At 37.3% G+C, this 27,614-nt stretch overlaps 1 protein-coding gene across 1 annotated transcript in view; it reads left to right on the forward strand.

Moving 5' to 3' along the window:
• Positions 1-27,614, forward strand: part of NELL2 (neural EGFL like 2) — a 391,071-nt gene that overhangs the window by 265,207 nt on the left and 98,250 nt on the right. The window contains exons 14-15 of the mRNA XM_024122905.1: positions 11,216-11,338; positions 14,106-14,201. Of these exons, the coding sequence (XP_023978673.1) occupies positions 11,216-11,338; positions 14,106-14,201 (219 nt within the window). The remainder of the gene's footprint in view (positions 1-11,215; positions 11,339-14,105; positions 14,202-27,614) is intronic.

Raw genomic sequence — 27,614 nt, forward strand, 5'->3', positions numbered from 1 at the left:
ATCCATAAAAAGAAATGAAATTGAGTTATTTGTAGTGAGGTGGATTGACCTAGAGTCTGTCATACAGAGCGAAGTAAGTCAGAAAGAGAAATACAAATGCTGTATGCTAACACATAGATATGGAATCTAAAAAAAAAAAAAAAGTTCTGAAGAACCTAGGGGCAGGACAGGAATAAAGACGCAGACGTAGAGAATGGACTTGAGGACACGGGGAGGGGGAAGGGTAAGCTGGGATGAAGTGAGAGAGTGGCATCGACATGTGTACACTACCGAATGTAAAATAGCTAGTAGGAATCAGCCACATAGCACAGGGAGATCAGCTCGGTATTTTGTGACCACCTAGAGGGGTGGGATAAGGAGGGTGGGAGGGAGACGCAAGAGGGAGGGGATATGGGGATAATTGTATATGTGTAGCGGATTCACTTTGTTATAAAGCAGAAACAAACACAACATTGTAAAGCAATTATACCCTAATAAAGATGTTAAAAAAATAGTAATTAATGTAAGATTTGACAGCTAGCAAAAGGCAGAGCTGGGATCTGAACTGAGGTATGCTGACTCCAAAGTCCTTACTCTTAATACTACTATTGTGGCTTTTAAATGCTGTGATGGAATTAAGCACAAGGCTCCATGGGTCCTAAGGGGCTCAGCTAAATTAGACTGAGTGTGTTTTAAGGAAGGTTTTCTGAAGAAGGAATCATTGTTTGATCTGAGTGGGAGATGAGTAGGAGAGGAAGACAGAGAAAGTGGGGAAGGGCCTTTGGGGCAAAAAGCAAGGATGCATGTATGAAATATACAGGGATTGGCTGGTATGATCCTTGGCCTTTAGTAGAATCTCAATTAATGTCATCATTAATAAATAGATGCCATGGGGGAGTTATAAATGATGCAGTATGGTGAGAGCAAAATGTCATAATGAAAGTCTTAATGAGTAGGCGGTGCCTTGATGGCTAGTTAAAACAATGGGATGTCACTAGAAAAATTGAGAAGAAGAGAATGGGGGAGAGATAGACAATATCAGTTTTTATTTGAAAAGTCATTCTGGTAATGCTTTGGAAACGTACAAAACTGGGGGCAGCGTTGTCATCATGAGACTAGTGCAATAATCCAAAGGAGATATTTCGTGCGCAAATATGGGCAACTGCAGAGCAGTGGGTATGGAGGTGGGGGATAGGGATGAGAATTGCCAAGGAAGTAGAATCTGGATGAATTGGTCCCTGGATGCAGTGAGTAAGAGGAAGTGCAGAGAGGTCTGTGGTGACTCCCAGATTCCTGGTTTGGGAGGAAGAAAGGCTTATTGGTACACGTAGCTACAGATTCATCTGTGGGTGGGAAACCTGAGGATGTTCTTTCCTGATGACCTGGTGGTTTTCTGTGAAGTTGTTGGGAGGTTATGTGCCAAGAGTGAGGGAATGAGGATGGGTCAGGCATTTTAAGAGAAAGCAGCAAAGCTGCTGAGGGGAATGGAAGAGAAAGCAGGGGATGTATAGAATTGTCACTACAGGATACATACCTTGAATAGTTTGCATTAGCAGATCTCTGAATGTTTTGCATGTTAGAGACGTACTTGATGGTGATTGATTCACTCATTAACAAATAGTCACTGGAGATCAATTTTGTGCCATTTTGTTGGATGTTGGGGGCGATTGATGAATTAGACCCAAGGCTTTAGCATCTAGGTGGTTATCTGACAGCTTTTGGGTGGGGAATTTTTACTTGGTTTCTTGTCACCATCAGTAGAGTAAATTCAATTTCCTAATATGATCTTTGCTTTATATTTTAACTTCTTAATTCTATTTTCTTCTTTTCCATAAAAACCAAATCAAACCAAACTAAAACAAGAACAAGAATAACAGAATCCCTAAAGAAGCCCTCTTATTTCTATTCATCTCACCACCATCTTCCCAGTCACCCAGATTTGAAACCTGAGCTATTTTTAATAGCTTTCTTTCTTTTGACTCAAAAATGGATTCACTGTGGGGCGCATTAGTTCTGTGTTTAAATCTGCCCCTCTTTCTCCATCACTGTGGTCCATTCTATTGCAGGCTCTTTTCAACACAGTTTCATTCCACAAAACATAGGAACTGGGCTGTATAAAATGAGTAAGACATGATTGCTGCCTTAAAGGGATTTGAATCTTATGATTTGGGGGGGATAGCTTCTCAGCTATTCTTCCTGTGTCCTTGTAGTACTTCCTTATGCTGTACAGGTACATTACCCAACACAGTGCTGGGAAGATAATAAGCACTCGGTTTCTGTCTATTTGCTTTCTTCCATTTCCACTTCCCCTCCTCCTCCCCTTCATCTTCCTTATCCCTTTGTTTCGCCTCTCAGTGTTGCACAGAGTCCTTTCTCAACTCTCAGTAATAATCTAACTCGGATTCAAAAGGAGAAGAATAAAAGGAAGAAAGAAGGATTAAGGAGAGAGAGGGAGGCTGGCTTGCTAACACGGGACTCCTACTTTGTCAAGGAAAGTTAGCGTCTCCTCATCTGCATATTACAGTTAATTTCCCTACAAATCAACTTTAATTTTATCATTCCACCTTTTATTGTACAGGGGGAAGTGGCTATTTATTGCCCACCAGATAAAATCACGCTGTATTCCTGACCTGTTCACACTGTTCTTTCTCTTCCCTGTCAGTCATCACCTATGCCAGCTCAACCGCTGAGCAGCCCTACCATACCCCATGCTTTTGTCTTTTGCACCCATGCTCTCTCCATATGGAATACTCGTTCCCATCTTTACCCTTTTCCTGTTAAAACCCTTCCTATCTTTTAAGACTCACTTTTTTGGCCTATTTGTTATATGACACTTTCCCAGGATTATGGGAATACCACTCAGTCGATCTTCATCTCTTCCTCTTTAAGCCTTTTGAAATCTTTGTTTATAGGTTGTAGTTTTTTCAAACATTGAAGGCTCTTGGCCTTGTCACTTCCTAGCTGTGTGATGTTGGGCAAGATGCGTCCTTGCTCTGGGAAAGCTCTCTATTCCTATTTGTAAAATAAGAGGAATAATAGTACCGACCTGGAAAGGTTTTTGTGAAGGCTGAAGGGGATAATGCATATAAAACATTTAGAGCAGTTTTTTTTTTTTTTTTTTTTTTTTTTTTGTGGTATGCGGGCCTCCCTCTGTTGTGGCCTCTCCCGTTGCGGAGCACAGGCTCCGGACGCGCAGGCTCAGCGGCCATGGCTCACGGGCCCAGCCGCTCCGCGGCACGTGGGATCCTCCCAGACCGGGGCGCGAACCCGGTTCCCCTGCATCGGCAGGCGGACACGCAACCACTGCGCCACCAGGGAAGCCCCATAGTGCAGTTCTTTATAGCATGTAGTAAGCACTTAAAAATTAGCTATTGTCATTATTAGTGTTATTTTCTCTCTTACAGCACTAAACAATGGCTGCAGTATATCACAGTTATTATCTATTCACATCACCAATCCGGTAATAGTTCAAAAGTTTCTTGAGGTCACAAATCCCATTTTGATGCATCTTTGCCTCTTCCGGAGCACTAGAATCAGACAGCAGAAGTTTCATAAATGTGTGTTGAAAGAACAAATGAAAACTATCTGACTGATGGTTAAAAGTATTTTGTTGCCCTACGGTGTGTTCAGACAAAGCTTATTTCCTGAGACACTAAATAGGACAAAACAAGATTTTGCCATAAAAATAGGATTTGAATTACTTTGTGAAATTACTCTAAGGGTAGAGAGGAAATTTGAGTGTGCTTTGGTTGTTAAGATTCTTGATCAAATAGGGATCAGGCAAGGAGACTGAACATACAGCGAAAAGACTAGAAGAAAATAAACCAAGCATGTCAGAGGAAGGAAATCTGAACAAATTCTGAGTTGCTGAACGAACTGAAGAATAACAAGAAGTCAGTATTGAATTGGTGTGGTCAATGAACAGGAAACTTGAGTAGTGAACAAGAAATGCTTGAGTGTTAAAAATGAGTTTTAGTGGGTTTGCTGCTGTTGAAGGCATTGAGCAAGTTGAAAGTATAATTTCTTATAGTTACTTGAATAGTGTTAAAAGTAAAAGTAGATTTCTGTTAAAATGACATTGTGCTAAATAGATTTTTCTCTGTAATATGAAGTGAGTAAATAAGGTAACCATAAGAAACAAAGTGAATAGCTTTGGGTAAGCGTGATAGAGGTTTCTTTTTCCTTAATATAACCATTGAAAGTTATTTCAGTGGAATTTTGGAAACCAGAACAATGTCCAAAATGTATTTGATTTCAGAGAAGATTGTGAAGGGAGCAAACTCTGTGAGACGTTTAGGTTTTGCAAATTGAAATAGAGGACATCATCTAGCTAATAACGACAAAATGAATTTTCCCACTGAAGTAGATAATAAGATGAGAAGGTAACTAATAGTTGTTGAGCGTCTATGATTTGCCAGGGTGCTTACATTCATCATTGAAGTTTATTCTTTGTAACAATTCTCTAACATAGGTCTTAATTTTCTCATTTTAAACTTAGAAACATCAGCTAACTTTCACACGGCCACTGAGAACTTAGGATAAAGTAGAATCTCAAACCAAGCCTGTCTGGAAAGCATATGTATCACACTGCCTCCCTGCTATGGCTTATTAAAATAGTACATAATTTTCTCATATTTCTACTTTGTCTTCATATTTACTTAGGGTCCTAGTACAGAACAGTTGATGGAGGATATTTTAAGCTAATGAATTGTAACAGTCATCCTTACGAAGCAGTAATCATTAGGACAAATGTTTTGATTTCCGGGATGTGTCTTGCTGGTGGCAGTGAGCACAATATTGGTCTTCACATACCAGACCACTAAATATCTGTGGAGGGGAAGGAAGGAGGGATAAGAAGGAAGGAAGGAATTCCAGTTCTTTCCAATAAACCCCCAAAATATCTAGTAATTGTTGAGTTGTAATAGAGAACATTCTTTATTTTCAGTTTGTACTCACTTTGAAAAGACCTGCCATAGAATAATTATCTTGTGAATGTACTAAGGAACTGTGGTTTAAGTCCAAAGAGTTGTTTCATTTGAGAAATAGAGATGGCATATATTATCTGGGGACTCACCATTGTCATCATTCTTTTCAGAGTAAATTAAGAGGTCTCATTTGCAGACCCATGGGCTTTCTTGTTCTGAAGCTCTTCACAGGCCAGTACACATAACTACACACTGACTTTGGTGGGGACACATATGAGTGAAACTCATGGATGAACTGCTGCAAACCTCATTGATATCTTAAGGCAAGCAATCTGGTCTCTGGAAATATAAGAGGAAAATAACCAAGCACCTCTTCACTTTTGAGATAAACCACCCATCTAAGCATCCAGTTTGATGGTGTTATCAATAAACTAGGATTATTACACTTCCATTGGCTTCCTTGCTCCAAGACTTATTCAGTCTTAAGCCTGAGGGAGCTTGTTCCCAGGTTAAGACCTGAGGTAGATTGTCACTAGGTTTAGAGCCATATCCTGCTACATTCTAAGAGAGAATTTGCTCACTGTAAATTTATATTCCAGGAAACACTTGGGTCAGGGAAAGTGAAACAGTTTTCTTTGTGGAACTTACCCCTGTATGTTGTGATAGCTGCTGTTTTCCCAACATTTCTAGATTTGGAAAAGAAAGTAGAAGATGCAGCATAGACAATATAATTCTTGTGACTGGAGAAATCTATCAGAGGAAAAGAAAGATTCTCTGAGGGTATTGGGCCAGCTATGAAGCTATATTACATTCTGTTACCAGAAGAGTGGAATTTGCTGTGTAAAAGTGTCAACCCAAGGATCTAGTATATTGCTGGGGGATATAAAACAGAATTCTCGAGAAGCAGTGGACATTGTTACTAGGGCCTGACCACTGGTATCAGAGGAGAGGACTCTTGGACATTGGAGTTATCTGGTTGCCAAACTACATTACGGTTGAGTTTCCAGAGATTTTTAAGCTGGGGGAATTAGTGCTGGAGTCCAAGTTCTGTGAGCTGGTTACTTTGTTTTTCAGGCGTTTGTACATGACCATATTGATATCTTCCTTTTCTTTTGAAAACATCTCTCAACTGTGTGAAAATGTGGATTTTAGTATGAACAGAAATTACCTCAGTGCTTTGCCCTAGGAGTTCTATAATTTTTAATAAGGTTCCTATAGGGTTAAAAAAATACTAGAAAATACAATAAAGAGATGATAACTTCCTAATTGTGAAACATTAGAAGACTTGTAATGTGTAAACATTCAAAACCTCTGGATAATTACAAAAAAGAACACTAGGATAAAAAAAACAGATCAGGGAAAACCTACACATTAAATGTCAGGAGGCCCTATTGCATAGCAATCAATAACCTAGCTTTTGGAGTCAGATGTTGTGATTCACAGCTCTACCACCTACCAGCTGTGTGATCTCAGGCGAGATGCTTAGCTTCTATAAGCCATGTTTAATTTTCTGAAAAATAATAAGGTTTCCTAATTAATATGAGGATTAAATGAGATAGTGTATATTACAAAGTATGTGGTATGCAAGCACTGAAGTAGAACTAGGATTATTACAAGTCATTCAGGTTCAGTCAAATTCGTAAGAGACTCAAGATTCCAAAAACAAAAGAAGCAAAGTATGTAAATGCTGTTTCAGCTTGGAACCTGCCTCTTCCCCACACATGCATAAAAAATATCCATGCCAAATGCCCTGCTCTCCATGAAGTCATTCTTGCATTCCCACCTGACCCAACTAGAAATGACTTCCTCCCTTAATCTCTATGACCTTTTAAAACAGAGATTACTTCCTTGCTTCAGCATTTCTCATAATGAAGCCATGCACTAGAGGCACTTGTGTTTTTGTCTTATCTCCCCAACTAAACTATAAGCTTTATGAGGATAGCTACTATTTATAATCATACTTTTAATCCCGAAAAGATCCTAAAACACAATAGACATTGAAGAAAATTGTATTTAATTGAATTGAAATGTAGATATATTTAAATTACTTTTCACTCCTATTTTCTGTAGTATTTGCCTTTTGTATCATAGTGAAATTCTTGAATAGAACATGTGCTATGCATATCGCATGTCTGTGCTGAAATCATAGTGAGAAAAGCTGTATGAATTTTAGAATGGCCGTCTTGTCTCTAGATAGTACATTCATTCTGGAAACAGCTCAATATGAATACCAATTTTAAAATCCAATTTGAATCCAACTCTGTGTCATTCTGACTGATGATCTGTTGGGTGTTGAGTCTTAAAATGATTTTAGATACATTAACTTAAACAGGTTAGGAGTTAATCTGTGAAACTGAAGTATTATTGTTATATGTAACATCTGCATTTAGATAAATTCAAGTGTGTATATTATTACTGTATTTTCATAGAGGAATTTTACTATACTGACCCTTGTCACTGGTATGAAATTAGTTTTACATAGTATGTAAAGATGCAGAGCATACAAAATATGGCACTCAGGACAAATCTTTGCTAGCTATCACTGTAACATTATCTTCTCTGTATATAAGGTACTGTAATAACTGACACCCATACTACTTTTGTTTAAACTGTTGAGGGGTGATGTTTTCTTTCTATAATTTTTTTCCATTTTATTTAAATTTAAAATTCATAGGTACAAAAGTGATTAAATTTTGATTAAAATTATTATGTGCTAATATTTTTAAAGAAAAGAAAAAGAAAGGGGTGCATTCGGTTTCAATCCCAGCTATTGTCTGGACTGTCATGTCACATGAACAGTAACATTTTATCTGAGTATATGAAGATAGCATTGGATCTTATGGATTGGATATTCTGAACATCAGATCTGATGTGTCTGCTTTTCAATATATGTGAAATGAAACTTAGAAGTCATTCACAATTATATCCTGAGATGCTCTTCTCAAACACTGGATTGTAATATGGATTTAAATTGTACCTTAATATTTCCCTCATTATTTTATATAATTGTCTGTATTATATGTTAAAAATGTTGAAGGAAGTATTAAAAATGGATAGGCTGACTGGTGGGTTGGTGGTGGCGTCCTTAGGGGTATGTCAGTCAGGGAAACAGTAAGAAGTTGACATTTGACCAAAAGTGGATATGGAGCAGCAATAATTAACTATTTATTGAGATGACCTTATAGAATATTTGCTCCTTGCTTCATTCACATTCTCTTTTTTAAAGGTCTGTCAAATTAAAGTTAATTCTTCTGTGAGATTACAGTACAGGCATTTTAAAAGGCTTTTCTTAAGATCACAGTTTAGTTGATAATTGTGAGTATAACCAACTTTATTTTAAGTAGTTTGAAAAAAATTAAAGTGACAGAATTAAAAGAATTAATACTTTCTGGTTTCAAAATATGTCCTGCTATCTTAATTAACATTTGAAATATCCCAAACCAAATAAAACACCACCATAGTAAAATCAGTAAAAAACAGCTTAGGTTTCAGTAGCTTTCCATTTGGTGTCTAGTCTGCAATTGAACAAATTGGGATTGACTTGAATGATAACGGTATAGGAAGTATGTCCTTTGGCTGCGTTGGGTCTTCTTTGCTGTGCGCGGGCTTTCTCTAGTTGCGGCAAGCAGGGGCCACTCTTCGTTGCAGTGCGTGGGCTTCTCATCGCGGTGGCTTCTCTTGTTGCGGAGCACGGGCTCTAGGCACACGGGCCTCAGTTGTTGTGGCTCAAAGGCTCTAGAGTGCAGGCTCAGTAGTTGTGGCTCACAGGCTTAGTTGCTCCGCGGCATGTGGGATCTTCCTGGACCAGGGCTCAAACCCGTGTCTCCTGCATTGGCAGGTGGATTCTTAACCACTGCACCACCAGGGAAGTCCGTGGTCACTCATTCTTTCAATCATTTATTCAAGACACTTTCTTTGAATGTTGAAATGAAATACAAAGAAAAATATAAAATTCTTCTCCAAAAATTCACACTCCCAGGTGGAGCATGAAAATAGAGAACCAAGGAGAAGTAGACACTTATGATAAAATATAGTAAAACAGCCTTGTATCTGGTGCTAGGGAAAACAGACAGAAGCCCCAGCTCTGTGGGAGGGGGAGAGAGAGGTATTTTCACAGAAGGCATGCCATTTTAGTGTAATCTTTAAAAGTAGTAAGAGTTTTCCAGGAGAATCCATGGGGCAGGCACTGCAGGGAGAGGGAACAATATATGTACAAGTGCATGCCAGTGCATTTAAAAACCTGAAAATTGTCTTCACCCTTGAGTTGCTTAGAAGCCACTTACCCATTTCAGTGGCGCCGAGAGTAAAGGACAAACCAGATTCCAGGTTGTGTAATTAGTTAACATTTGTTGAACATTATCATATTGGTTGCTAAACTGAATCTTGTTAGGCCCTTCCTCTACCCAGTGAGTACCGTATAATTAAGAGGATAGCCAAGGCAGGGATGAAAACAACATCAAATCAATCAGCAGCTGTCTTTAAAGGGCCCCACAGCTGTCTGTATAGAGATTTATAGATTAACTGCAGCCCTTTGAATTGCAGTGGGAAGAAAATTGGCAGCAGCTGCAAACTTCACAGTGTGGTTTTATTTTGCTTCAGGCAGCTGAACCCAGAAGTAGGTGGGCTGCCCATTCTGGTCCCTCTGATATTTAATAGTGTCCAAGGGTATCCCCAATTAGGACACCCGTGTGTAATCCAGCCATTTTCTAAGCTATCATCAATATGCATGAATTTATTAAGAACTCTGAAATATTCTGATTCTAGATAATAAAGGTGGAATTTTATATAATTTGGGGAAATTCAGCCAGGAATTTGGAGAATATCTATTTGTGTAATTCTAAAACCTTAGTGATTGAAATCTGTCTGAAAGGTTATTGGGAATAATCTTTATAGATTTTATTATAGGCCTATAGCTAAAACTATCATAACTTTGTGCTTGCATAACACAGGACATAGAATCATGAAATGTTAATCTTTATTTTTAAAAAATAAAACAAAGAGCATTCTATTTTAGTATTATAGTTAAAATAAATGATTTTAGTCTAATCTCAACTACATATGTCAAAGGCAATTTTTTTCAAAATTACAGATACAGTACTATTATGTTGTCTAGAATAACATATAGAGAGATACATATTGTTTGGAATGCAAAAAGTTCTAAAGTGAAAAAGCAATATTGCTTTTTGCGTTGATTATTTATATCATAGTGAATTAATGGCTCGATCAATGTAAGTGTATTAAAATATATATTTAATTTTAGACCTAAATACTATTTATGTAAGAGACTGGGTAATAAGTAATGAGGCTGTAGGGATTTTAGATGGCTGGACTAACTTGTATGCATTTCCTCACTTGTATTTCATTTCCTACTCATCTTGCTCTCGATGTTAGATCTGTTTTCTTTCTCATATTTACTGTATTTATTCCTCACACTTACATTTTTGCTGAACACTGAGCTAGCATTCTGAAGTTGCCTGATATTTCCATGAACTTGCGCAGGCTACTGAAGCACTCTGAGCCACCACTAACTCATCTTTAAAATGGTGATAATGACATTGGTTCTGCCTCTCTCACAGTGGGGCTGTGAGAATCAAATGATTCAGTGCTCTTGAAAGTGTCAAGTTACACACAGTTAAAGGAGGTATCATATTGATTGTATATCTCAGAGTTTGCATTTGCACATATTATAAAGGCAAGTTTTAGTCTTATTTAATAAAAGTGTGATACTTCCTTTGCAGAAAGAGGGAACTTACTAAGAAACTCAGATATTCCCCCAGCAGTTTGCATGTATATCTTTATGCCTGCAAGTGTGGATGTAGATGTTAACTGCATCTAATTCCACAGGGCTTCAAGTCCATTATCCTGCAGGTCAGGATTCATGGAGCAATACAGTTACACATCCTTTCCTATCACCCTTTCCATGCTACAGGAAAAAGTTAGGTAGCAGACATATATCATGAGATAATTCCCCAAATATTAACTGCTGAGACTGTAGACAGCTGGCTCTGGGATCTACTTCTGAGAATTAATCCCCATCCTTCCCTCTCCTCTCCTTCTATTCCTTGCTCCTACTGGTGGGGCTTGTATCCAAATCCTTTTGTGTTTAAGGTTTGTGGATGTGTACACTATGTATGTACTTCAAGAGGAGTATACAGTACTTCAAAATACAAGCTCTTCTTTAATAGGTAATTTGTGTATGTCTGTGTTGGAAAGAAAGAAATAGCATACAGTAACAAAGGTGAAGGTGCAATTTAAAGCACAGTGGTTTTGAAAATCTGTCTTTGAATAACAAAAACGTATCCTCATTTCAGAACATGATGAGTGTGTCACAAATCAGCACAACTGTGATGAAAATGCTTTATGCTTCAATACTGTCGGAGGACACAACTGCGTTTGCAAGCCAGGCTATACCGGGAATGGAACTACATGCAAAGGTAAAAGATTTAAGTGCTGGCACCTCTTCCATTAGGGATAATGCAATCCATCTCTCCCTCCCTCCACCCTTTCTCATCACTGTTACCTGCCTTCTGGGTACTTCCCACAGCCATTGAGAACTTTGAAGTGTAGCTCATGGGCTTCCTCTTGGATTACGTCAGTATTTAAATGGCCAAACTGTTCAACAACTCTGATTTAATGCTCCATGACCTCAACCACAGTGGTTTCCACCTCTATTCCTCTCTAGTTGAATCATAGCCATAATCACATCCTGGGCATTTTTGTACAGAACTATTCCACTCTAGAAATCTAAACTTTAGCTTTTTATTATCTAACCCCACGTCCTCTGCTTCCAGTTTGCCCACTCTGTTCTTTCCACAGTTTTTCATCTTTAATCTCTCTGACCTGTCCTTTTCATCCAGATTACCAGTCTCCTCCCAGGTTCCAATATTTCTTTTTGAGTCCAAACATTACAGCCATATTTTTTTCGGCAACCCTATCAACCCATTTGTTTCACTACCATGATCCACTGTGAAATATCTATTTGGGGTCAGTCTGAGAGCTTTTCTTCTCTGCTCTCTCTCTCTTGAGCTAAGTACTAATTAACTGGGAATTTTAGGTTTCTATGTGTTATCATTTCCCATTTTACCTGGTTTGTCATTACCAATCAATAATTCTCGGGTTTTCATTTCCATCAGCGGATATTCCAGCTGTAGTCCACCGCCATCCATTAATTCACTCTTTAATCCATGCCCTCATTTTCCTTCATCAGATGAGCTTACCTCCCACTTCACAAGGAAAACAGAGGTTCTATTCTGGAAACTCCACCAACTTCCATAGGATAAAGCCCATATTCCTTATTATGTCATATAGATTTATTTATCATTTGTCTAATTCAGGCATTTTAAGCTTCAAAACTGGTCCATTCCTCAAATGTACTGTGTTCATTATCCTGGAGTTTACCAAAATTAATTTTCTTTGTTACATGTGTATGGGAGACAGGAGATAACAAGGAATTGTTGCTAATGCCATGTCCTTTGGTCATGACTTTCAGACCTGGTCTACAATCATACAGTGGATGCAGATAGGAATGGGCCAGAGGGTTACTCTGTCAAAGTCTATGGAAATCTGTAGTTTAGAGCATTGTAAAGGCCTATGCATTTGGGAGTCTAAATCCCGCAAAGATTTTCTCAGAAACTGGACGGATCCTGAGGAAAGCTGAACTTTCAAGTCCATAGCATGGTATAAATGCACCCTTAGGACTTCCCCAAAGCATCTGGATGTTCTGAGAGTCAAGAGTTCATCTGGGAGCCCAACAGCTTCTCACTATTATTTGCATTTGACTCTCACTCCTTATTAATGCGAAAAATAAAGTTTATAGCGTAAAGAATTCTTGAAGCCATGAGAAGATGCAGACAGATAATTCTTATCTTTGAAGGAAGGAGAACTTTCCAGTGTCTATAAATTTCTTCTGGAAATTAGGACTATAGGTTACCTGAGTAAAGACTCTCTGTTCCTGTGTGTGTCTCTGCTGGGAACGTCAAAAGCTGAGAGAGAAGCAGTTTAGCTGTAGGATCTGAATCATTGAGTCTTATTCTCTATCAACAGGCTGCAACCTTGCAAATTACTCCAAGGACGATATACACATGGTCTGGTGGGTGTACCGTTTCTTTTCATGAGGCTTCAATTCCTAATCTCTTTGCAAGTTCTTGGTGACTAGGTATTGTTTTCGCAGAGGACTGAAGACAGATTCAGACCTAGAACCAAAGAAGCCAAGTGGCCTCTTTGTGCCCCTTCCTTTAACTCAGTAGCAGAATCTCAGATTTCTACAGTTTCTCACTCTGAGAAAGTACATCCTAACTAATTAGAGGAAGCACATGCCGGAAAACTAGAGCAAAAGCTTTTGCCCCAGGCATGGAACAGGCTGATCGAGTTCATCCACAACAGGCCTTGCCAGGCTGAGGGAACAACCTTTGCCTTACAGAGTCAAAGAATAAGCTGAAGTGGAAACAGAAGTTTCTAAGGGTACTCCATCCTGCCCATCTTGTTTTTCTCACCTTTTTTGAGGGCAGCGCATCTCAAAAGGTCACCTTGCAGTGGCTCAGAGCTTGGCTTCTTTTTCTACTCACAGAAGAACTCCCCTCACTCACACACCCACTCTAACACAACAGGCTATGCAGTGCCTTTGCCCTTGATCCTGGATCCTGACCTATCCTTGGTAGAGGGATTCAAGACCCTTCTTGAAGACTCCTTTATCAAATTCTCATTATTGTCTAATTCATCACCAGGACTGATTTAGAACTTTTTGAAGGATGGGGCACTTCTCTAGTATTTTGACAGTTTGGACAGTGTGTAGAATGATCAGAGCCGTATAGGATACAATTATTTCTTATTTCTGTATCTTATTCTTTAGGTGGTGGTTTCTTCCTTACAAAGATGCCTAGGATAGCTGCCATTTTTTTTAGATTTAATTTCAAGCTGGATTGCTACAATGAGGTGCAATTACTACTTCTAATTCCTGTTTTATAAGGCTACTGTTTTTTGTTAAAAGAAAGCTCAGTATTTTCTTTTATAGGTGAAATACTTAACATTGGAAAGAGTACTATTCTGCAAATTGTGTTGAAGTTTCTTAACTATATGGAAAGTATTATTTGAATATGAAATTATAGTAGCATTTATATCAAAGGCAATAAAGAAAAGCTAGTTTGGAGTATCTTGAACTACTTCCTTCTAAAGTGCTAAAATTATGTATCTGAATTATTTTAGCGTTTTGCAAAGATGGCTGTAGGAACGGAGGAGGTTGTATTGCCGCTAATGTGTGTGCCTGCCCACAAGGCTTCACCGGGCCCAGCTGTGAAACGGGTAAGAATATCATACCATCTTCTAGAAGATGAATTTTTATGCCAATGTATAAAGTAACCCATGAAGAAAATAATGTTTCAAGTGGGCTTTCAAAGCATGGTGCTTGTTATTAACACAGAAGCTTAGGAGGCTGGAGGTGGGAAGTTTCAGTGAGGCGTAGTCACTGGGCGTTTGCCCAAAGTCACTCTAAGGAGGTTTTGCAGCTATTATAACTAGAAGTGTATTGAACTTTTTCAGAAAAATATGTTGGATTACCCAGGATTTTATGACTTCATAATTCATTTTACTCATTTGGAGCCCAGTTTTCCTGGAATCTATATGCCCATATTAAAGCATAGAGTTCAAGCATATGGCCAACTCACTTCCTGGGACATGCTACTTCCTGCATCCACATTTGAGAATTTTTAATAAATTTTTACCTGGTCCATTTAATATTTTTTCATTGTTGTCTGTTTACAAAGTGTTTAAAGTTTTCTACCCCTTAATTATTCCTCATCCAAGTCTCTTCTCAACTTACTCTTTCTGACAGATACTAATACTAGAAACTTTTTAAAATATTAAAAAACATATATATGTATAGTCTGTATATAGCTTATGACTCAAAGTAAGATGTTTTGTCCATTGAAAACACACCTTGAGAATTTAAAAAGTGCCTTGAGTATTAGCCCCTAATTAAAATCATATCAGTAGTAGTTTTGGTTTCTTTGGGTTAAGTGGGTTCTAACAGCAGATGACCTCACAAAGCCTGATTATTCTCCCTAAGAGAAAGCTGTTGCCACCAGTGATTAGTGGTTACCACCTCCTCTTGCTTTCCATAAATCTCAGTGCAGTAGATGCAGTGAATGTCCTGTCTCCATACCACCTGCAGTCATTGGGTTTAATAAATACACTGATCAGAATGTGAGATAGAAAATGCTCTGGTCCATTTGAGAAGTGAAAAGTTTACTGAATAAGTACTGCCACCGAGCACAGAAGGATGCTCACAAAAGGATCACTACATCCTTTCTTTCTGCAAGTACCTCTAAGTGGTGCTTTTCAAACTTCAGTGACTAACTGGTTACAAAGGTCTCTAACAGAAAATGCCTAGTGGCTATCTTTGATATGTGGGTCTCTTTCTTAAGGAGATCATTTCCAAAATCAAGAGTTCCAAAACTCATCGTGCATGTGAATCACCCATAGAGCTTGTTAACTTGCTAAAAAAATACAGATTTCTGATAATTAACTATCATAGGATTTAGTGGATCAAAATCAGGTACTTCCAGTGCAGTGGTTCTACAATGTTTCTGTCCCATGATCTCCAGTAGTACCTACACATGCATCAAGGTACACTAACAAGGTGTACGTTCAGACCTATGGTAACTATGTTTCCTGAATACAGTATTTTATGCTGTCTCTGGTACAAAGTCTGGATACTGAATGAAATAGTGGTTTTTTCAGGGAATTTCAGTGGGGTGCAATTTTGAAATAAAGGCTGTCCCAGAAAATCTGGGAAGGATAATTGTCATGCTCAATCCTGCGTATCATTTCCCCACTAAAAAAAAAATTATATGGAGAGATTGTGAAAGTGTGGAATGGCATAAGATTAATCTGAGCAATGTAAGATTTAAAACTGGAGTTAAAAGTAACCCAACAGAAGATTTAGCTTTCTCTGTGTAGTTATCCTTGATCTTTCAGTCTGTAAGAGGACGAACACAAAAAGCCAAGGGCTTTGAGAAGGATGTACGTTTAAAATCTAGTTTTACTCTTTCCTTGTTATGTGGCCTTGGGCAAGGTGCATAACTTCTGTGTCTTTTACCCTCTGTACATCACCTTACTCTTCACAGGTCTCCTCAAAGATAGGTATTATCTTGGAGGTGTTATCCGTTTACAAACAAAAATATTGGGTTCATCCTGATTTAATTTTTCTAACATCAGAGAGCTAGCAGCTGAATACTAAGGTCTTTCTACTCCCAAATCCAGGTTTTTAATCTATATAATTGCTTTTCAAAGTTTCTCATGAAGTCACTCTAATGACAGAGGAGAGAGAATGCCTCCTATCTGGGAAAATGTAATACCAACACTTGCCTTAAGGCATCTGTCCCAATTATTGCTCCAGGTTAGATCCCAATCCCTCACCTCCCAACACCACCATTTTTGTTGATGTAGTTATAAATAGAAGGTGTGCCCTTTTAAAAAAATACCTTCAGATGAGAAGAGACCCATTTGAAATAATTTATTCACCCATTATTCAACAGATGTTTAATTAGGATCTGTTATATGCTGAGCACTGATCTAGAAACAGGATATAGCAGTGAACAAAACTGAGGCCCTGTCTGCATGGAAATTATGGTGTAGTGGAATAGAGGGACTCTAAACAGGAAATAAATGTCAGGTAACAATAGGTACTGTAAAGAAAACTAAAGCAGATAGTATAAAATTATTTTATTAACCTCTGGACCTTACATATGATGGGTATTATTATTATTATTGATATTTACTTTTTTAATAAAGGTAACTAACCTCAGCTTCTGTATCAAGTCCCAAAATTTCAGTGGTTAATATAAAAGGTGTATTGCTCATTCACATCTCAGTTTGATATGTTGAATGTGGTATGAATGTGGTATTGAGGAGAGAGTTGAGGGGGATTCCTCAAACTAGGGACCCTGGCTATTGCCATTTAGTGAAGAAGCCATGCCCAGTACATGACCTCTAAAACTGCTAGAGAAGAGGACCACAGAGAAAGCATGGAAAATGCAGTGCCAGTGTTACTGCCTCAGGTCAGAAGTGTCCCTTCCCCTCATATACCATTGGTAAGATCTAACCACATGGATTCAAGGGGTTAAGAAAATGTAGCTGAGCTGAGTGTCCAGGAAGATGAAACTGGTTTGGTGATCATCAGGCCAGTCTTTTGCCATATCTGCTGTCTGTCATTGCTAACGCAATTTACTCAAAGCAATCAAAACATTTTCTGCATTTCTCTGATGTCGTCAGGACAAGGAACTCTGAGTTACTTACTTTTTCGATCTCTGCCATATTTATCTTCATCCCCCTGGCAGGGATTCTCACCTTGGAATTCCTGGACCCCTGTAGGTCTATGGATGGGCTTTGGGGTCCATGAATTCCCTGAGTATCTGTGCATGTGTACATTTTTCTGCAGGGAGAACCCGGGCTCTTAAGATTTCATATGTGTTATATGATTTCCAAATAGTTAAGAACCTCTAGAGAGAGAATCTTCAATGATTCATAAAGAGAACTAACTGCTATTTCATTCTGTGGCACGTGATCCAAACCCAAATGTCCAATGTTTCTTTGGGAACCTTAAATCCAGAGACCCCAAACTGAGCTCCTCATCGCCTCCATGACTCCTGCCTCATGTCCTCTTCCTCTTTTGTTTCCAAAACCCGGTTCTTCACTTCTATTTCCTGTTTCAGTGAGCGGCAGCCGTATCCACCAAGTTTTATCCCTTCTTCCTGCCCTCCCGCCCCCCCCTTCCTCCCCCTCTCCCTCCCTCCCACAAGTATTCAAAGAATCATTCCCCTCACACCCCTTCCACATCCAGTCAAGTCCTTTTTGTTCTCGGTACTAGGGTCCCTTTCTTTCAAGTCTAGCTGCAACTACAGTAGTTCAGGCCTCTCAGGCATCTCTCTCCAGTGCAATCTCCACAGACTATAAAAGCCCAAATCTGATCATATCACCCCAGACAGAAAAAAAAGTCAATGCCTTCCATTGCTCTCGGGATAAAGGTCACATGTCTTACCATGACCTTCAAGATTTGACCCCTAAAAAAAATAAAATAAAATAAAATAAATAAAAAATTTAAAAATTTTTAAAAAAGATTTGACCCCTGCTAATCTACCCAGCTTTCACTTTCTTGTCCATCTGTCTCCTCTGTTCACTTCCACACCAGGCCTGGAGTTATATGGGGGCAAAGGGTATAACTTGTTCACTTTTGAATCTTTGAGACATAGTATAAGACCTATACTTTATTAGGTGCTCCACAAATATTTGTTGAATAAATAAACAAAGATGTAAATGAGGAAGAAAGAGATGATATGGTTGCTTCCATATTTGCTGGATATTTTAAAATATTAGTTTAAAGAGGGCTTCAGGGTCATCTGGTCTTATACTTTCACGTGGCAGATGAGGTAATTATGGCACAGAGAGGTGAAGTTACTTATATATGGTGTTTAATTATAGATACAGATCTGCAATTTAGAGCTCATCTTCTGATTCTTATTCCAGTGTTTCCTTTTTCCTTCCTCCCTTCCCCCCTCCTTTCCTCCCTTCCCCCCCTCTCCCTCCCTCCCTCTCTCCCTCTCTCCCTTCCTACCTTCCTCTCTTCCTTCTTTCCTTTCTGCCTATGCCATGGTATATGCTCAGAGGAATTCATCCTACTGTCATCACTCATGAAGTCTGTGTTTTTGTTATGCCCACCCCTTCAGCTACCAGATAATGCTGTTGTCTTTAACAGTGACTTCTGGGGCAGTTTTTCTCTCCCAAGGTAGGGAGAGCATCAGAATTGCCTAGATTGCCCATGTATAGGAATGGCATAAATGTGGCCTGCTGGAGTTGGATACGGCCTGATAGCTTACAGAGGAGATTAATTCCTGGCCCCAGTGGTCATCTGTTGAGCCCTCACAATGGATCTCTGAGGATGACATAAAAGGATTTACTGATCTTTTGAAAGACAATCCTAATGTGCATGACATTTACCAACCCTTGTTACTTTAGTTGAAAAAGTCTCCTCTGAACCCCCTCCCGCAAATGTATTTAGTCTATTTCTGCATCATGTGTATCTTAGTGAAATGGTTGAATCCATTTACCAACGTCACAAAAGGGCTATGTGTATGTTTTTATTGAGTAAAATTAATTTTTCATGGCCTTCTTTTTTAGCCGCTGTGTAAGGTTACCCACTTGTACAGCATGACTTCATTTTTAATTAAACATCCTAATAGTCCATCATGTGGTTAACTTGGGTTTAGCAGGGTGATTATTTCTTGGATAAACTCAATAAAATGTATTAGAAATCTATGTGCTGAGGTTTAACAGCTCTATCACTGCCATGCTATATTTATTGCACAATTGCTAAACCTCCGCAAACATGTGTCTGCTGATCTAATTAATATGCAAAGCTGTCTTATTATACTGAAAGTAAATCTTTCAATCATGATTTACAGCATAACTCTAAAAGATTTGACAGTCCCCTATAAGTAACTGCTGACTTAAATCAAATTAAGATGCTTATAACTGGGGAAAAATTTATATCAAATGGCAAAGCTAAAAAAATATGCTGCAATATCAAAGAAAAGGAAATCAGACATTTTAGTGATAAATGGCTTTGTGTGTATGTGTATGTGTGTGTGTAAAATAATGGTTTTCTTGACCACAGATCAAAACATGAGATGAGATTTTAATTATTTACAGTGAGTAATTAAATGAATATAAATTTAAGTTGCATTCCTAAGTGTTTTTGTAGCTTTTTAATATCTGTAGTTTCAAGATGATAAAATGAAGCATGAGGCATATGTGAATGTTGCTTTACATCCAAGATAACTTCAAATTGGTTGAGGTTGATTGATGTTTTAAAAGTTTGTATTATTACTGTTACAGTATAGGTAGTAAAAATCCTTCAATTCATTTATTGTAACAAAGTTATTTTGCCAGTAGTATGCATAGTTAGCATTTATTATTAATGTCGAACTGTATTACATTTCCTGATATTGTTAAACTAGCATTTTTCATCATTAAAGGAACATATTGATTTAATTTCATGATCATGTAACTTTTTCTAAAAGGTATATTTTTTAGGCGCTTACATCGTTTTATATCATTTTACATAGACTGAAAAAAATTCAGAAACAAAAGAAAAATTTCAAAACATTTCTGCCACAGCATACGTACCTTTTTTTTTAACCAAAATGACTCACAGTGAAATTCCATTACCAAAATGTATATCTTTTTGTGGGAGAAGAGGAGAATTTGAGTAAAAATGTTGAGCTAACATAGTTTAAACCGAAAGAAAAACTTTAAATACCTTTGCTTTACTAACAACGGTGATCTTTTTTTAATATTATTTTGAATTCATTTTGCCCTAGCTAAACAAATACAAACTTCACATACAAAAGCCATTTTCTGCCTAAGATGGAGACTCCAGTCATACTTGCTGATCTTCAGACTTGGTCTCTAGTCATAAAAGTGAATAAATTACATTTGATGAATGAATGCATAGTAACGAACTTTGGAAGAATTAGGTGTTTAGATCCCAATGTTACTTTTTCCTGTTACCAAATTAAAAACAAAAACTCTCACCAAAAGCTTTTTGACCATACCTGCGCATGAGTTAACTTAGGTACTTAAGACATGTCTTCTCTTTATGTTGGTGATCCTTGACCTCTTTTGAATAACCCTTTAATTGCTTAATGTTATGCCAAACCTTGGTTCTCCTTGAAGCATTTAACAGAGTGGTCAAGAACACAAAAATTGAAGTCAGAGCGACATCAGCATGAGTCCTAGCTCTACTGTTGACCAGCTGTGTGATCTTTTCTATGTTACTTCATTTTTTTATGCCTTAATTTTTATGTGTATAAAATGAAAATAATAATATCTACCTCATGGATTGTTCTGGAGATTAAAAGAAGTAATGTAAGCAAGGTGCACAGCACCATGTCTTTGATGTGGTAAGCACTCAATAAATGATATTTGATGTGATTATATTATACATTTTAAGTAAAATGTTCATACAGAGCTGTTTGAAGCTTTTAGATGTCCTTAAATTAGCGGTATGTACCCTGAAATGTTATAAATAAGAGTTAGGAATTAGAAATAATTCTAGTTGTCTTGATTTATTTATAAACCTGCTTTAAGTATAACTTTACTACACTGTAATGGTTTAAAATGTTTAATTTAGGAAATTGCATTCTTTACATTTACTTATAATTGCTTTATTTTAGTCCTAATGCAAATCTTTAAAAATTAATGTTTTATGGAAATTTGTCTTTGTACTATTCGAAAAGTAGTTAAAAGTTCTCAGTGTTAAATCTCAAAGTCATTCTTCCAAGTCCTTCAGGTTAATTGGAAAAAGATCTTACTCTTTCCATGTATCAGTCATGTATAATAGATAACAACTCTGATGGGGAAATTTTTCAGGCTTTTATTTTAAGGCCTACCTAATTAATACTGGAAATGATGACACGTCATGGAGTTAATGTAAGGGAAAAGAACGTAGGTTTCAAGCTGTTAGAAGGCAGGTCTCCAAAAAAGAAAAAGAAAAAAAAAAAGCCAAATGGATTATTTGGGAATTTGGAAAAGATCTTCACTTGTGCTTTAAAAGTATTGCTAATTTTTTATTCAAGGGTGATCCCTTGAATATAACTTATATTGTATTATACCCTTGAGTTCCTAGTATCCATATCCCCTCTTCTCCTTTTTATTCAAAGCAAACCAAATAAAGTCACTTTTTAGATTTTTCTTTGATATTATTCTAAAATTAATTAACTGAATACTTAATATTTGAAAAAGCAATTTATGTACATGGTATAAAATTTAAAAGGACAAAGAACATATAATGAAAAGTAAATTTCCTTTTTATCTCTTCCCTAAACATTTGTTTTTTCCCCTTAAGAGTATGCCTTGGAAATCATACTATTGATATATTCTCATTAGACAGAATGATTCAAATAGGAAAGTCAGTGTTATAGGAGCATGCTACCACTCAAATAATAGACTTTTAATTTGTAACTCTGGGGTTGCTAATAAGAATGCACATCTTGGGTACAAGATCTTTCTTTTCCTTTGGGCACCCCTATACTTTGGTTGGGAATGTTCTGCCACTTTCTCCTTCATATAGTCTAAATTTTTTTTTTACAGACATAAGCTGATGAATTTCTATTCATTCAAAATATGATAGGGGAGGTACAAACTTGATATCTTGGAGAGACTTTAGAAAGTGGTAAAGACACGAATAGCTATCTGGGACTTAGTCTTCTCTAATTCAAAATATATCTAGGACACATTTTATTTATAGTCAAATTATCTTTGCTTCTTGCATTCCATTTCTTTCTTCTATGTTTTGTTTCTTTCTTCCTGAAGGACCTACCTTAGTACTCTCTTAGAGTGAGTCTATTAATGGCAAACTCTCTTTCTCTAATATGGGCTTTATGCCATTTTCAGCCTTAGGTGAGCTAGCTGTAGAATTCCAGGTGTTTTCTCTAAGCACTGTGAGGGAAGTATTCCACTGCCTTCCCGGCCTCTGAGATTTGTGTTTGGAAGTCTGCTGTCAGTTCAATTGTATCAATAATTCATTTGAAAATACATCTTTTCTTTGAAGATCCTCCTTTCCTTGGGGTTTGTGGTTTCAGTGCATTATATCTGTATTTTTATTTGTCTTGTTTGGGGCTCATTTAGATGATTGAATCTGAGGAGTCATTTCTTTCATCTGTTTTGGAAAACACTCCATCTTTATGTCCTTGAGTATTGCTTCTTTCTCATTCTCTATTCTTTCCTTTTGGACTTCCTATTGGATGTATGTTGCCCATTATCTTTATATGTTTCTTCAACTTTCTTTAGTATTTTCCATCTCTTTATCTCTCGTGCTGTGACCTTTGTGATTTCTTCATATCTGTCCCCCAGTCTATCAGTTATCTCCTCTCCTCAGCTTTGTCTAATCCTTTGTTAGCTTATCTGCTGAATTTTTTTAAAAAATAACTATCTTTTTTATTCCTAGGAGTTATTTTTTTCAAATCATTTAGTTCTTTTGTGTTTTTTCCCTTGGTTCTTATTCATTTCTTGTGGTTTTGATTCCTTCTTTTATGTCTTTAAAACACTTATATTACATTATAATCTTTGTCACGTTGCAGTATTGTCTGAAGTTCAGGGAGGTCTAAATCATCTGAAGTTAAGGGGATCTAAATCTGCCTTTTGTTGTGTTTGCTGACTCTTGCCCATGATACAGTGTTGCCTTATGTATTTGTTTGTTTGTTTTTTCTTTTTAATGTCTGATCTTATCTTCATTGAAGATTTACCTGTGAAACCTGAGGTCTTTTCTCTCCAGAGGAATTTTGCATTTGCTTCTGCAGGTATACCAGGAGTATTGCAATCAATATTTGAGTTAATTTCTTTGCCAAGTGGTATACCACAGAGATGTTATAATTTTAAAGCTCAGAACTCTGTAAAAGCAAACATTTCTTCCTCCCCACTGAAATACAGGCAAAATGGTGTCTTCTCCTAATCTCCTGTGCTGGTGAATGTTTTATTTGTGTGTATGTGTGTATGTGTGTTTCTATCCTACACTTAAGCTGAAGGGCAGCCCTTCAAGGATCCTGCTGTCACCCTGTGGGCCATAAAATCCAAATCTGGTGTTTAGCTTCTTCTTGTGCCATATAGGAATTTCCATTTTTAAAAATGAGCTCACTTATGAATTTAAAATTATTTTTAAGCCATGTGTTTGTAGAAAGAAGGTTTTAAGGTGATGCAGTTTTTCAGTATGACTGAAATTGGAAAAAAAGTCACTCATTTTAAACATAAGTGTGATTTTATTGATGCTTAGTGACTCCTGCGAGTTCTGAACTCTGGTTGCTAATAAATTTGCAGACTGTGAGGTGACACTCATGGTGGCAGAATGAAAATGGGGTGGAACACAGGAATAAACAGTTGTAATATGAACAGCTTAATAGAATATACTAGGAACAGAGCTGTGGATGCAGCTACTTCTTTCTTTTCCCTCAATTCCTGATGCTCCCAAAGAGAGTCTGTACTTCTTTTTGGAGGGTTCATATCCATGGCTAGTTTCTGTTTCTTTCTTCGTGTAAGCTCTCTGGAAGAAGCCGCTGGCACTTAGGTACAACAAACCCATAACAGTCAGCTTTATCCAGCTGGTAAGTGACTCTTCCTTAAGAACTCTCCTGGGTTTTGAGAGAATAAAATATATTCTAGGTAATTTATTTTTAGATTTAAACTGAAATGTGGTGCACAGGGACAGTTTAATATCAAATATATGGGTATACACTCAAGTTAAAGAAGATGAATCCAGTTTGCGAATGACATAGATTGGGAAAGGTAGCTAATATGGCAAAAAACAGAACCAAGATTCAAATTTATTCAGATTGTAGGAACAAGAGGATCGAAATAACCCTATGACTCTTAACAAACATTTAAAAACACCTCCTGTAGTTGTCCTACTTTCAGCTTTCATATAAGGACACACTGCTTCTACCAGAGTTTCATTTTTAGATTCTTAATTCTGAGCTCTTACATCTTGGGCCCACATTCATTGTGCCCTTTGCCCTACCCTTCGACTGTCTTCTTCTCTTTAGTTGTCCTTTCTCTCCTCCCCCTTTTCCCTATTCCCTCCTACTGGTATATGGGTTCCTTGAGAATAGAAAGGAAACCTACAATTTTGTGTTTCTCATAGGGCTCAGCATCATGTTTTGCATATAGTAGGCATTCAATGAATGTTAATAAAATATAAATACACTCTTGAATTTGGGTTAGAAAAAACAATTGCACAGGATAGAGGAAACTGACTTTAACAGTTTCATGGTTTACTTGACTGCTGATCCAAGTTAAGTATGAGCAAAAGTATAATGCGCTAGCTCTGAAAGAAAATATATACTTAGTCTGTGTTAAGAGGAACAGAGTACACAAAATAATATAAATAATAGTCTCCCTGAATTCTGTATTACTTATTCCATGGTAGAATATTATATTCACTTTGGCCAACAGATTTTAAGAAGTTATTGGCAAATGGGAGTGTGATTAGGGAAAAGTTACTTGAGAGGTGAAAGCCTTGGCAGATGTAAGAGGATTGTTGAATAAACCCTAGGTGTTTAACCAAGAGATGAAAAAAGTAAGGAACTTGAAAGATAGCATACAAACTATCCTTAAATACATGGAGAGCTAAACTAGTATGTGAATTTAGGATTTTATGTGTAGCTGTAATGTGAAAAACTAGTAAATTTACCAGAAGACAAGTTTGAGCTCCAAATAAGAAATAGGCTGATCTCAAGAATCATATGAAAGTGGGATGGCCCAGCCTCCATGTTCCGGTAGAGTCTAGATGACCAAATGTTAGAAGCACTTAAGGCCTAGAGGATTTTCACATGGGTCTAGTTGCCCTTGGTTTATTGGAATGATCTAGGACTCTTCTTGTTACAATTTTTCATAACAGTAGTTACTTCAAACTGCATGCCTCAGGGTACTTCCTGAAATAATAAAAAGACAATGTAGCCTGATGATAAAGAGTTAAGAGTGGGCTTGGAAGATAGCTCTCTGGGTACAAGTCCAAGCTCTGCCACTAACTAACTGTGTGGACTGGGGCAAGTTACTGACTTTTTATATGTTTCTGTTTCCTTGTTTTAAAATTGAATGATAATAATAATCCTTATTTTATTGTATTGTTGAGAAGGCTACAGTAGTTAATACATACAAATAGTTACAGCATTGACTTGGTACATGTTAGTTATTATTATGACCGTACCCCTAATCCCTACAGTAACCCTCTAGAGAAGTTAATATTACCAGATGAGGAAAGTAAGATTCAAAAAGATTAAGTAATTTTTTTCTGGGCTATATAGCCAGTAAAGTGGGGAAATAAGGAATCATGCTCAGAGCTGATCAAATTAAAATAATCTGTGATCTTTCTGCTCTGATATTTCACCTCTACTGCACCATAAAGGTGATTAAATGCCTTTGAAAATGGCAACAAACTGCGTGGAATACAGGTGCCAAATTATCTAAATTAAACATTTATTAAGTTCCTGGGCACGCATATGAAGATGCAGAAAGTAAAAGGCAGGTTTTTTTTTTTTTTTCTCTTGGGAGTTTATATCTCTGTCTAATGCACAGGGGAGCATTTTACCTAAATGACAGGGAAAGAACAGGTGGAAACAACAATAATAGTATACCTTTTATGTGATTGCTAACTACTAATCTTGTCTGATATGGTAACCCCAGAAGAAATTGCTCTCGAGAAGAGTGAATTCTGGAGCTGTAACTAGGCAGTTGTAATTTACAGGGGAAAGCTTCAAGATAAACACCTACTGGTGGGGCCTGGAAGGCAAGCAAACAGCTGATTAAATGTGTTAAAAGTGCAATCTAAACTGTTAGACAGGCTTTTTATTGCCAATTTTCTCAATATTCAGTCTGAAGGTAATTATAAGGCTGAATAAGAGTGAACTTCCACCCCTTGTTTAATCAAAAGCCTTAACAAAACAAGTTAAAGGAATTCTCTGATAGTCTTTTAAGATGTGGAACTCTTTCCACTCCTTCTTAGATGAGGTGTTTTCATTTGCCTTGAGAAACCTTCAAAATATAAATCACTCACTCAAGTATGTTTTTTTTTCTTCAGATTTTAAAAGGCCCAACCCCAGTCTTAAAATGAACCTTACTTTTTTCCTTTTTTATATAGAGCCAGGAATATTTTTACTACTTATTATTCTTGTTAAAAACATTTAATTCAAGGAAAATAAAATCAGTTAACTGCAACTGTATTTCTTTTTGCTTGAAAGTCAGTCAGCCCGATGGATTCTGTAAACATGACAACTTATTCATTACTATCTTCCTGGTTTTAGCCATTTATAACAAAAAGAAATTAATTAAAACACAGAGACCTATAAACAGTCCTGAAAAGTAAGTTTCATATGGTAGTTCTACTTTTAGTTTTTTAAGGAACCTGCATACTGTTCTCCATAGTGGCTGTATCCATTTACCATATGACCCAGCAATCCCACTACTGGGCATATACACTGAGAAAACCATAATTCAAAAAGAGTCTTGTACCACAATGTTCATTGCAGCTCTATTTACAATAGCCAGGACATGGAAGCAACCTCAGTGTCCATTGACAAATGAATGGATAAAGAAGATGTGGCACATATATACAATGGAATATTACACAGCCATAAAGAGAACAAAACTGAGTTATTTGTAGTGAGGTGGATGGACCTAGAGACTGTCATACAGAGTGAAGTAAGTCAGAAAGAGAAATACAAATACCGTATGCTAACACATAGATATGGAATCTAAAAAAGAAAAAAAATGGTTCTGAAGAACCTAGAGGCAGGACAGGAGTAAAGATGCAGATGTAGAGAATGGACTTGAGAACACGGGGAGGGGGAAGGGTAAGCTGGGACGAAGTGGGAGAGTGGCATGGACTTATATACACTACCAAATGTAAAATAGATAGCTAGTGGGAAGCAGCCGCATAGCACAGGGAGATCAGCTCAGTGCTTTGTGTCCACCTAGAGGGGTGGGGTAGGGAGGGTGGGAGGCAGACACAAGAGGGAGGAGATATGGGGATAAATGTATATGTATAGCTGATTCACTTTGTTATAAAGCAGAAACTAACACACCATTGTAAAGCAATTATACTCCAATAAAGATGTTGAAAAAAAAAGTTTCATATTACAGGATGTCAAAACCTTTACTCAGTGAATGATG

The sequence above is a fragment of the Physeter macrocephalus genome, chromosome 6 (assembly GCF_002837175.3).
Source record: "Physeter macrocephalus isolate SW-GA chromosome 6, ASM283717v5, whole genome shotgun sequence".
Taxonomy (NCBI): Eukaryota; Metazoa; Chordata; class Mammalia; order Artiodactyla; family Physeteridae; genus Physeter; species Physeter macrocephalus.